This window comes from Sceloporus occidentalis, unplaced genomic scaffold (assembly GCF_023333645.1).
Source record: "Sceloporus occidentalis isolate IW3139 unplaced genomic scaffold, rSceOcc1.0.p SCAF_3, whole genome shotgun sequence".
In the NCBI taxonomy this organism is placed as follows: domain Eukaryota; kingdom Metazoa; phylum Chordata; class Lepidosauria; order Squamata; family Phrynosomatidae; genus Sceloporus; species Sceloporus occidentalis.
The window spans coordinates 34,398,647-34,411,056 of NW_028316983.1; the positions used below are offsets into that span (position 1 = coordinate 34,398,647).

Genomic DNA, 12,410 nt, shown 5'->3' on the forward strand with positions numbered 1-12,410 from the left:
ACAGGAGGGAAAAACAACTGGAGATATTAGTCAGATACCTACATTTTGTTTTAGTCCTTGGTTCTTCAAGTTTTTTCAGATTGCAGCTATTTGATCTCTCAGTACAGTCTGGGATTTCTTATCCACAGATTCAAGCATCCATACAGTGAAAATATTTTTAAAAAATTATGAATTCCAAATAGCAAACCTTGATTTAACTTTTTATATAAGGGAAACCATTTTTCTATGCCATTATATTTAATGGGACTTGAGCATCCATGGATGTTGTTATCCATGGGGGGTCCTGGAACCAAACCTCATTGGATAACAAGGACCCACTGTATTGGCTATAGTGACTGTGGATGAATCTACAGTATACAAACAATGCAGTTTGACACCACTAAGTGCTGTAGCTCCATCCAATGGGATCCTAGGATTTGTGGTTTTACAAGGTCTAGACTTCTTTGCCAAGTGCCAGTGCCTCACAAAACTATGGCCCGTTACAGACCGCCCAAAAGGGGCGGTCTCAGGCCGCTGCCGGTTGCAGCGTGGAGGAGCCTCAGCAGCCAAACCACGTGACTCCTCCGCGCTGCAAAAAAGGAGCGCGAAAATCGCGCGCCTTCCGGCAACCCGGAAGAGACATCGCAAGTGCCAAGGTGTGCACTCGCGATGTCTCTTCCGGGTTTGGACGTGCAGACGCAGAGCGCCCGCTACATCAAGATGGCGGCGTCCATCTGTATAGGACGCCACTATCTTGACGTATCGGTTACGCGTGAGGGGCAAGGCGCGTCCGGAAGCGCCACCCCTCGTGCGTAATCGCAAAGCAAGGACGGCACCTCTTAGGCCCGTCTGTAACGCGCCTATGATTCCTAAGATTCTGTAGGATTGAGCCATGGCAGCTAAAGTGGTATCAAACTGCATTCTTTCTACAATATAGATGCACTCTGTGATGGAATCTGCAGTCCAAAACATCTGGGGTGTGTGTAAAATAATCCCCACTTTTAATGCATGGGGTTAGATTGTTCAAGAGGAATTCTAGGTAAAAGCTCCACCTTAACTCAGCCTTGTGCATAGGGGTTTTAACCAAGGAAAATACACACATACCATTTACCATAAAGACAACCATCACTCAAATACATCAAAACAAAAACAATGCAACCTGCAACCAACAACAATGTGAAGAAAACAAGCCAAAACATGAGAATGGCTGCCACATCTTTCCCTGTCATATGTTACAAGCAGCTGCTTCTTCTTCTCCTTCTCCTGTCACATCCCTACAATCTGTTAGATGTGCAAAGCAGTATGACAAGGAAAGACCAGCCTCTTCTTTGCCTATAAGCACGGGCAATATATATAGAACCAAAAGTCCCCATGACGTCTAGTCCTATTATTTATTTAGGGCTCATGACCCTTTTACTAACATGGTAACACCATGTTGGCAGCAGTTTTAAAAGCTGCTACTTCCTCAGCATGTGAAGATAATCACACACCTTATATTAAAGCAGGTTTATGCTCCCGGAAGCCTCCCGGAAGTGGGAATCAGTTGTAAGACAAGGCACATGCTCCCCACATGCCTTGTTCTTAATACAAAGTATGCGGGGGGTGGGGAAGGTATTACTGTTGCATCAGCGACAGAGCAGCAATGTGAAACAAAAAGACAGCTCACTACCCAAATTCAGAAGTGGCTTGATCTAACAGCTTATGTCTGAAGCCAGCTTTACTTCCCCTCTTCCTGGAAAAGTTGCTCACCTCAATTTACATAAACCAACACTTCTTGTTTAGGATTTTATTTCTCCTTTATGCATAATCACTACTTTCCTTTCCCTACTCTTGATATCTGACGGTGACCCTGTGAGTTTTCTAGGCAAGGAATACTCTAGAAGTGATTTTGCCAGTTTCCTCATCTGAAATATAGCCTACAGCACCTGATATTAAGAAAGGAAAACTAATCACCACAGAAGAGCTATAAGAATTCATCCTAGATAACAAGGAAATTGAAATAATCAAGGAATTTTCATATCTTGGATCAGATATTGGTCAAAATGGAGTTGACAGCCAAGAAATTAGAAGAACACAAGTGGGAAATGCAGCTATGAAGAAACTGGGCAGAATCCTAAAGTGTAAAGATATAATTCTGAATACGAAAGTGAGGATTTTTCTAGCCATTCTGTTCCTCCTCATCATCTACAGATGTGAGAAAGCCAACAGAAAGAAAATAAATTCATTTGAGATGTTGTGCTGGAGAAGAGTGCTGAGGATGCCATCGATAGCCAAGAGGAAAAACAAATGGATTCTAGAACAGATTAAGCCTGAGCTCTCCATAGAAACAAAGTCCCGTTACAAACGGGCACCCTAGCACGGACTCAGTCCGTACTAGGGTTAGAAAGGGGCGTCTCTTCCAGACGTCCCTAACCCTAGTACGGACTGAGTCCGTAGAAATGGCGGCGGCCATTCCACACGGCCGCCGCCATCTTGACGTAGTGGATGCACTGCATCTGCACATCGCGCCCCAGAAATGACGCTGCGAGTGCACGCTTCAGCACTTGTGCCGTCTCTTCCGGGGCACAGGAAGGAGGGCGATTTTCGCGCTCCTTCTTTGCAGCGTCTGGGAACCGCGCCATTTGGCTGCTGCAGTTTCCGGATGCTGTAACCGGCGGCGGCAGCAGACCACCGCTTTTCAGCGGTCTGTAACCCGCCTATGAAGACTAAATTGAGGTTGTTGTACTTTGGCTTACACAGCATGAAAAGGCATGAATCAGTGGAAAAGACAATGATGCCAGCAAAAGTAGAGGGCAGTAGAAAGAGAGGAAGGCCACATACCAAACGGCTGGACTCAGTAATAGGGGCATGAGCCTTCAGGATGTGAGCAGAGTAGTGGAGAACAGGGGGTCTTGGAGATGTTTCATCCACAGGATCACCATGAGTCAAGGCCAGCTCTAGGGCAGTTAACAACAACATACTTTTAGTATTCTTCTTCAGAAATAATTACACAGAAATCAGCTTAAACACATAGACTGCAAGGGTACAATACCATATACGCAGAGTTGTCTAGGAATCAGCCACGCTGAACACACTGAGAAACACGCATGAGATTGTGCAGTTACGCACCGCAGTTCTAAGCAGTTTTACTTGCAAGTGAGACCTATTAGATTTAATAGGTTTTATTTCCATATAAATACTTTTAGAAGTTCAACTTTAGGATCTGAATGCTAATGTTCTATAAAGGAAATTCTCTATTATTTTTTCCGATTAATTTATTGTTTCTAGTTAAGATGTTGGAGGTGCTATTATATCAGGTTACTGCAGTTTCTCCAGTTATCCCCTGTCTAATCTGTTGCACGATTCCCTTAATGGGATTGAGGCCTTCATTTAAAGCAGCTATATAGGAGTAGCAGCATAGCTGCTTTGTGATTCAGGCTGTGACGTAATAAGAGAGCGTAGTTACCAAAAGGTGTTTAGTGTAGCACAGCATGTATTTAGTGAAACATGTGCCCAGTCAGCTGAGTTGGATTTTGAAGCAGCTATGAAGTACCCCCTCGTCCCTTTAATCAATGATCTAACATTTCCTGTCCTTTTCTTTTGGTTTTGCTTGCCTTTTGGGTTACTACTGATCCTACTGATTTTCTGGTTTCGGCGTCTTCTAAATGAAGGTAAGCCTTGCTGCAAGAGATGTGCTTATGTATTAAGGTATTAGCATTCTTTTTAAAGCAATTGTAGTGTAAAACTATTTTTAGCTTCATCCTGATCATCTTGGAGTGAAGCTCAGTACTCTTCTTGTGTGCTGTTAGAAATTTAAGACAGTTTGAAAGTTAATTACTATTATGCATACTATTGTAATAAGTGCTGTGTCTTACTTATTAAATCTTTCTTGCACAAAAGTCTTAAAGCCAGAAAATTTCTTAAAACAGGATTTATCAAACAATTTTACTCTCCTTTTCTGATCAAGTTGCATAAATCCATGATTGTTGAATATATTGTGTCTCCTGAAAAATCCCATCAATTCTTCTTCCCTTGCCCTGGAAGGTAAAAAATACAATCAAAATGTAGTATCTAATAATTGTTTCCCTTTCATGAAACCACAAACCATTTGCTATAGGCAACTTAACCATAAATCCAGCCCTGTGTGCAATGGCTTCTGTACAGTTTAATATGATTTGCAATCAATTTGAAACCTGTATTTATAATTTATATACTTTTATTAGGTGAATGTACCAGCTGACTGAACAGGGTCAATTCATGGAACTAAGGGGGGGGGGGTGATTTGCTTAAATTTCTACAGCAAGTTCCTTCTGTCTGTTTCATATTATCTTATTTTCACACCTAATCCTGAACTGTGTGGAGCATAGGAGTCAGAAGCAAACACAAGTGCCATGTTATACTTGAAATTGTCTTCTTTCCAGGTTTTTTTAGGTTTAAAGTGTCAGTGGTTTATGGATCAGGACTAAAGAAGTATAGTATAGGGTTTGGTAGAGTCATGTCTCTTTTGGAACTATCTGTCCTCTGACAGGAGAAAACCCCAACAACTATGTCTATGCTGTACTTGAGAAACATTTTGCTCTCTCCTTCACTGTGGGCTAGCCATTTAAATAGGAATGTAGTGTGATGGCTTGCTTGCATAAGAATGCAGTGTTTCCTTACTATTACATTTATTTAGCTTTGTATTCCATGTTGTTGTCTTTTAAAAATCCACATGTTAGCACTGAACAATTCATATGAACAGCCTTGAGACTGCCACACCTTATGGAGGTCATGTAATGTTCTAGCTGTCCTTGAGCTTTAACTCCGCCATCCCTCACCATTTTCTGTGCTGGCTGTTACATTTTGTTACATTTGTATCCTACTTTTCCTCCAGTTATTTCAAGGCCCTGTATATGCCCATATTCATCCCTAATTCGTCCTCACTGTATCCCTGGCTGGACAAGCTCTCCATGTGAGTTTTACTGTTCATTGTAGGCTTGAACCTGGATCTCTCAAGCCCCAGTCTTGACACTCTAGCCACAACAACACATCATCTTTCAGTGATACTGCAATCCAACATGATTTGGAGGATTACACTCTCCCCATCCCTACCCTGTGCTAACAGTAGGAAGGTAGTTTGCAAAATTAGCAAAGAGGAGGAGGGATATGGTGCTTTTTAGTGTGAAATACCAAAGGCATACTAGGTTTGTTTCTTTAGGCTGCTGCCAAACTGCAGAATTAATGCAGTTTGACACCATTTTAACTGTCATCTCTCTATTTGTTGTGACACTAGAGCTCTTGGACAGAAGGCTAAATATCCCACAAAACTACAATCCCAGAATTCCATAGCACTGAGTTATGGAAGTTACAGCAGTGTCAAACTGCATTGATTCTGCAGTGTGGATGCAATGTCCGCTAAAGGATTTACCACTCTATTGTCCTGTTGATGCAAATTTCCGGAAACAAAGACTATTTATAACTATGGCATTTCTAGTCAAATCATATCAAGTCGTATCAAGGGGTAGCAAACTTGGACACCCACTAGTTACCAATTACAGAAGTAAAATACATATCCTCTTTGATCTGAAACATTCCAGCAGGTTTCAGGGTCAGGAGAAGACACATTAGCAGAAATTGTTTTGGGATGGAACTGCTGCTATTTGAATTATATTAACTTTTGTAATATATGAAGAGTGGAATTGACATCCATGTGCCACAATGTCAAAACAATTTTTTTTCTGCATGCTTCCTAATACATAGACCTCTTCTTCAGTATATATAACTGAGACTGCAATCCAAACAGCACTAGAGGTAAGCCCTTCTGAGCATAACTAAGGGGCAAAATAGACTGGTGGAAGGGGCAGTTTGAAACAGCCCCTTCTGAAGCTGAATTGGGGCTGCATCAACTACATACTGTGGCCCCAATCCACCTTGAAGCTGCCTAAAAAAAGGAGTGGCAAATAGCTGGCTTCATGATGCTCCAGCCATGTGTGGCATATAAATGATGCTCCGGTGGTGTGTGGTGTCTAAATGCTGTGCCGCTGGAACATTGTGAAGCCCCCCCCCCCACCCATGTAAATGACTGGACAGCTTCCAACTGGCCTGGGAGTGTGCGATGTATAAATGCCGTACTCCCAAGATACCAGGAAGGGGTAGTCTGTTTTACCCCTAACTAGCCTAGGAGAGTTAGTGTGGTGTAGTAGTTTCAGCATAGGAATAAGATTTAGGAGACTGGGCTTGATTCCCTGCTCAGCCATGGAAACCCACTGGGTGACCTTAAGTGGGTCACCATAAGTTGAAATGACTTAAAGGCACACAACAACAAGAAGCATTAATGAACTCAGTAAGACTGAAGAATAGAAAATGAACAACATTTCCACTTGAAAAACAAAGTCAAGAACTAGGGTTTTTGTTTTGTTTTTTGCAATATGGATTCTTTAATTCTTGTCACCTTGAGAGCTGTTGACAATATTGCTAGCAATTTATATAAACCCCATATTTGTAATTGAAGAAAAGTGTGTTGAAGAAATAAATTTCATGACACACACACACACATGTATGCGGAGATCAGAAGTCAAATTCACTTGTTAACTCCTTAAATGGATATCCAGAGGGGTAATTCTGTCATTTTACAAATGCATTTGATGCATTTCTGCAACCAAAACTTCACATTTACTTTTCACAAAGGAGCCAGATCCAGCAGTTGCAGTTTCTGAACTCTAGCTAAAAATATCCATCTGCCTTCTAGCATTTTGTTATTCCATGTTGTTGTTGTTGTTGTGTGCCTTTAAGTTGTTTCCAATTTATGGCAATTGTAAGGTGACCCTATCATAAGGTTTTCTTGGCATGTTTCTTAAGAGAGGGTTTACCATTGCCATCCTCTGAGACTGAGAAAATGTGGCTGGCTGGCCCAAGGTCACCCAGTGGGTTTAGATAGCTGAGCTGGGGTTCAAACTCTGGTTTCCCAGTACAGCAAACTGGATCCTTACTTCTTCCATGTTATTTTGTCATAAAAATGATCGATGCCTATAACTTTTTTTCAGATCAAAGACTTATTGTTAAAAAGATAAAGATGCCACCTTCTGATAATACTGATGGAAACGCTGACCTCCAAACAGAAAATGAATCCAGAGGAAGTAACAGCCAAAATGATACTCTGAAAAGAGCCTCAAAAAGTGGCATGAGGATGACTCCACCTGTGAAACAAATAGGCCCTAAACCTGCCTATCTGAGCTCCAAGGAGGCAGTCCAGGGGAAAGGCCTATCTGCCATAATTTCAGACAAATTAGACCAGTCTATAAAACAGTATTGCTCTGAGAAAAATTCTTTGTATAACACATTGATGGTAAGTAGAATAGGCTGTACTACTTGTTGGATGAATGTTACAACTCCTTATCTCAATCCTGCTCTCCATGTTACCTAGATAAATTAGACTTTGAGAAGTTAACAAATTAATCTTTTCCATGTAAAGGAATAATAGATGTAGGACTAGTGCTTTACGTCTAATTGAAACTTGTGAGCTTGTGTGTTATATAATTATGAACCAGAGAGGATTATGGGAGTTTTCATAGGGTTGCAAATCTGAAAGCTGGGGACAATTTCTGTACCTTTAATCATTGTGTAGAAGAGGTAATTTCAGCAGGTATTGCTTATCATACAATACCCCTTGAAATTCTCTCTCCTACACAAATATTAAAGGTATAGGGATCCTCTCCAGTTTTCACTCTGGGATCTATTTTAATCATGTTGTAAATAATACTGATATTTACTGTAATTCTCTTCTAACTCAATATTTTAATTATCTTATTTTTTTAAAACCAGTGCATGCTGCTTTGGATCCCATTTTGTCAGAATGGCAGGATATAAGTGAAATAAACAAACAAGCAAATCCTAGGTTTTCAACTTTTCTCTCTTCTTGGTCTCTCTCTTTATCATAAGTATTTTTGCTATAGTATAGGACTATAACAAAAGAGGGAGTTGCTAAAAGCTCTTTAACTTTCCTTCCTTTAATCTGTTGAACCTTGAATACTTGCTAAGACTCCACACTGGTGTTGGAAAAGTTTTAAAATTCCAATTACAACTCTTTGGAAAGGGCCCTCAATGCAGCAGGCCTTCTTCTGGTCCAAGGGAAATAGAGGATCAGATGTGTGGGATAGTACTCAAGACATGGTGCCCAGTCATTTATTTTGCTTCACTCTGATAGCGCTCAGTAAAGTCTGAGGCAATAGTAGGAAAAGTCAAAGACCACAACACATGTCGATTGATTTAGTCTAGAAAGCCACAGCCTTGAGTTTGCAAGTGCTGAGCTAGGCTGTTAATATCAGAGTGTCGTGTAAGTCATAGGGTTGATATAATTCAAATCTGACTTGATAGCAATCAGCAACAAAACAGCAGCCTCAAGAATAATCACATGGAAAATGGTTTTGTTGCACTAATTGTTTTAATTTTGTGAATACTGGAGAAAAAAATGGGAGACATATATAATTCCTAAGAGTATATCTTACTGAGATGTTATTCTCTCTTAGCTGCTGTGTGTTCTGCTGATCTCTCTCCTCTTCAGCCTTCTCAGTCAGTTGCTTGAGATCTCCAATGTCCTGCGAATCCAGCGTCTGCCTTCATCTCTGTTTATCCGTATATATCGATTCTTTGCCTGGCTGGGTGAAAAGCCTATGAACATCATGATTTCTCTAAAGCAAGGAATCTCTGCTCTGTCACCTTCCATCATGAGAAAGAAAGAGAAAAAGGACTTCTGGGACTAATGATATCAAAGGGGGGAAATTAAAATGCAGTGACTCCACCAAACAAAGGAAGAGTGTTGCATTCTTGTAATTATCACTCACTTGACAATAGATTACTGGGATGTGCTTCACTGCCATTAACTCAGATGATCAGGTTTGAACAGGGGAAAGTTGCAAATAATAATAATAATAATAATAATAATAATAATAATAATAATAATTTATATTCCTCCTTTTCCTAAGGGAATCAATATATGTCAGATTTTTCCATATCCCAAACAAGTGGTAGAACCAAAACCATAACGTCTTATCTGATGCTTTATTTCAGATAAATATATCAAAAGACATTGTTTTATTACATAGGTGGGTAAACTGCAGCCTTTTAGATATTGTAGGACTGTACCTCCCAGTATTCCTTATCTTTGGCAATATTGGCTTGAGTTGCTGGGACTTTCAGGCCAACATTTTTACTTACCCTCTATTCTGTCTTGGTATTCCTGTCAGCCTAACAATCATCTTTACTACTTTCTGATCCCCTCTGGTTAGAACAATTAGACAATAAGTTCCTCCTACTAGTTTAATGTTAACTTTTTCAAAGAGTATGTGAAGAAATGATATCACATTGAATGTTTTCTCCTTTAGAGCTATGTGTTTTAATTTTTTTAATCCCACAGTACAGCTGTGTATGAGTAGCTTCTTCCCCCTCCCATTGCCAATCAAGAAGGTACAATTGATGTGAAGCTAGGCTGCAGAACTTGTTGCCTTCCAGATGTTGCTGCACTACAACTTTCATAATGATGATGATAATGATGACGATGACGATTTCTTACCTGTCTCTCCCGCATGGATTGAGATGGGGAACAACAACAAATAAAAAATGAACAACATCAATTAAAACACATTAATTAAACCATGCAGCAGTTTAAAAGGTCAAATAAGAAATTCAATTTTAAACAGCCGACATTTAAAATTCAGCATCTAAATTCACAATTTAAAGATTGTCTGGATAAGCCTGTTGGAAAAGACTGCTCTTCAATACTGTTTTCAATTCAGAGAGCATATTCAGCTGTCAAATCTCTTTTGGCATGCCACAGTCTAGGTGCAGCTGAAGAAAAAGTCATCTGGCTGATACTTGCCAATTTAGGTCCAAGACAAACAGCAGAAATAATGTGTTTTGCTTTTGTTTTTGTTTGTTTTTAAAAATGCAACAAAATCCCTTGTTTTCTTTTCTTTGAGGTAATGATAAGATAGTGTTATGTCTGTATGGACAGTAACATGGAACATTTTAAATCATGAACTGTAATGAATATTTACAGTGAGTCTGCCAATTAATGTTAACAGTGCATTATGACTGCGCCTGAGAATTATTATTATTATTATTATTAACCTTTATTTATAAAGCGCTGTAAATTTACACAGCGCTGTACATACAATCTTTTTAATTGGACGGTTCCCTGCCCTCAGGCTTAAGGGAAGTGTCTGAGCCTGTCACTTTTCTCTTCCAATCAATTAAGAAATTAACAATGTTATCTCAATAGTTTAGATGCTGTTTTGAATGTTGAATTGTTATGTTCTTATTGTGATAGCTATTATTTACTATGTGCTATAATTTCTTTCCCAGGTGCTCTAATTGGTATAGGTTGAGTGTCCCTGAAAAGCTTGGGACCAGAGGTGTTTTCAATTTTGGCTTTTCAAATATTTATATTTTCATATACATACATAATGAGATATTTTGGAGATGGGAGCCAAGTCTAAACACAAAATTCATGTTTGTTTCATGTATACATATAGCTTGAAGATAATTTTATTCAATATTTTAAATAGTTTAGTACATGAAGCAAAGTTTATGCACAATGAATCACCAAAAAGCAAAGATGTCACTATCTCAGCCATCCATAAACAATAGTTTGGGTGTTTGGAATATTCCAGAATGCTGGATAAAGGAGATTAAACCTGTAAAAGTCAGATAAAAATAGTAGTCCAATATATTTGATTAATATGAAAAATTTCCACTTCACATACTACCTCACTAAATCTGTTAGGCTAAGTACATAGAAAGCTGGATATATTTACAGCCTATTCAAACAGTTACAACTGAAACACTTTAAGCTGTCCTTAAAAGCCTTCTGAACATCCAGCCATGTTATCTAGAATTGTGAAAATGTTAACAAAGATGTGATGCTGTAACAGCTATAATTATCTAATGAAAAATTAGTTATTTCTTGAGAGTTGCACTAGATATTAAATAAAATGTATTTTCCGGCATTGCATTTCATTCAGCTATACTCCATGATGTCTGTTGCTTTCTCTTAAATCTGACTGCTCTTCCTGAAGGTGGTTCTGATGGCAGATGTAAAGTGATGACCAAGAATTCTTCCAAATGACTGACGCATGGCCTAAATGGCCATAAGTTATGTCTGAAGGATGGACTTGTGTTTTCCTAAGTGTTAATAGGACTTAACTTCATAGTAGACATGAATAGGACTGTGATGAGAATGGGAAAGTCTTTTTTTTTTTTTTTTTGGCTTTCTTTAGCAGTATTTTTTTAAATGCCAAGTTCTTCCCATCATTAATATGAAGAAATAGAGAAAAACTAGCAAATTCTTCAAAAAACGAAGATCCTTCCCATAAGTACTAACCAAATTGAATTGGTACAACTATTCCCATGCAGATATTTAAGATAAGAAGTTTTGGGGCACTAACATGACAGAGATTAAATTCAAGCTTTAAAAAAATATTTATATTTATTAGTTTCACATGAAATATTATAAACTAGCATGTAACAATTAAGGTAACAAGAAATGCATAAACAAGCACTGAACATAATAGAGAATAAAAAGTAAAAAGGAGTAAATAAGGAGGCTAACAGAGAGGATTATAGGGATGAGGTCTACAGTGAAGGACTGTAATGATACTTCAAGCTGCATTAACGTTTCTTACGTGGACAAATCTTTGTTATGGTTTACTCAAATTCCTTGTTCACATTGGAGCAAGCGTTCTAGTTCTGAAAGGCTAACTTTTAATAATGGGCACTGCTTGTTCATTAAAGCTGAAGAGCTCTTTGAATCTGCACTTATTTCCCTGACCTTTGGTATACATTTGAACTGAATCCCCGTTGTGGCTTTGAATAATTGACAAGCATTTTGGAGAGATTTGAATCTCTTGACCTTTCCTTTTAACATCCCATTAACCAACTGGTTAGGTAGCATCTTCCTGAAGGCAACAAGCTAGAATAGGGGTCACAGGACAGGCTGCCATAGCTATGTTCTCCTACATTTTGCCACTCCTCCCCTCAGTCTGCTCTCAGGAGGGAATTCCCTCATTCAGCCTATGCATGCGGACAATGATCCTTCCCCCCCATCCACATAGGGTTCTGACTGTGAAGGCAAAGGTGTCTGACTCCTCTTGGGATGTATCCACACTGGACAATTATGGCAGTTTCAAAACACTTTCATTGCTATGGTTCTGTCCTATTGAATCTGGCATTTGTCAGTTACTTAAGTGACTTCAAAATCAGCATGGTGTAGTGTTGGACTATGACTGTGGACAGTGTTTAGATTCCCACTTGGCCATGGAAACACATTGAGTGACCTTGGGCAAGTCATGCTCTCTTCGCCTCTGAGGAAGGCAAAGACAAACTTGCTCGGAAGAAACCTTGTCAAGAAAATCCCATAATTTTGCCTTAGGGTTGTCATCAGTCAGAAACTACTGGAAGGTACACAACAACAATTACTG

The 12,410-nt window shown here is 39.2% G+C and overlaps 1 protein-coding gene across 2 annotated transcripts; it reads left to right on the forward strand.

Annotated features, from left to right (window-relative positions):
- The first annotated feature begins 3,407 nt into the window (after window positions 1-3,407).
- ADIG (adipogenin) lies at window positions 3,408-9,197 on the forward strand. Of its 2 annotated transcripts, none has more exons than XM_089513990.1 (3): window positions 3,408-3,629; window positions 6,981-7,282; window positions 8,463-9,197. In XM_089513990.1, the coding sequence occupies exons 1-3, from the start codon at window positions 3,503-3,505 to the stop codon at window positions 8,694-8,696; spliced, it is 663 nt and encodes a 220-aa protein (XP_089370116.1). In that variant the 5' UTR covers window positions 3,408-3,502; the 3' UTR covers window positions 8,697-9,197. The 2 variants fall into 2 exon arrangements, with proteins under 2 accessions (XP_089370116.1, XP_089370117.1); XM_089513991.1 differs by having other exon boundaries at window positions 8,498-8,610.
- Window positions 9,198-12,410: the final 3,213 nt, after the last annotated feature.

Bases quoted from the DNA above. Each gene is read 5' to 3' on its own strand.
- ADIG (XM_089513990.1), top strand. From the start codon at position 3,503: ATGAAGTACCCCCTCGTCCCTTTAATCAATGATCTAACATTTCCTGTC. The intron at 3,630-6,980 runs GTAAGCCTTGCT...ACTTTTTTTCAG, and splicing joins TCGGCGTCTTCTAAATGAAG to ATCAAAGACTTATTGTTAAA. The intron at 7,283-8,462 runs GTAAGTAGAATA...ATTCTCTCTTAG, and splicing joins CTTTGTATAACACATTGATG to CTGCTGTGTGTTCTGCTGAT.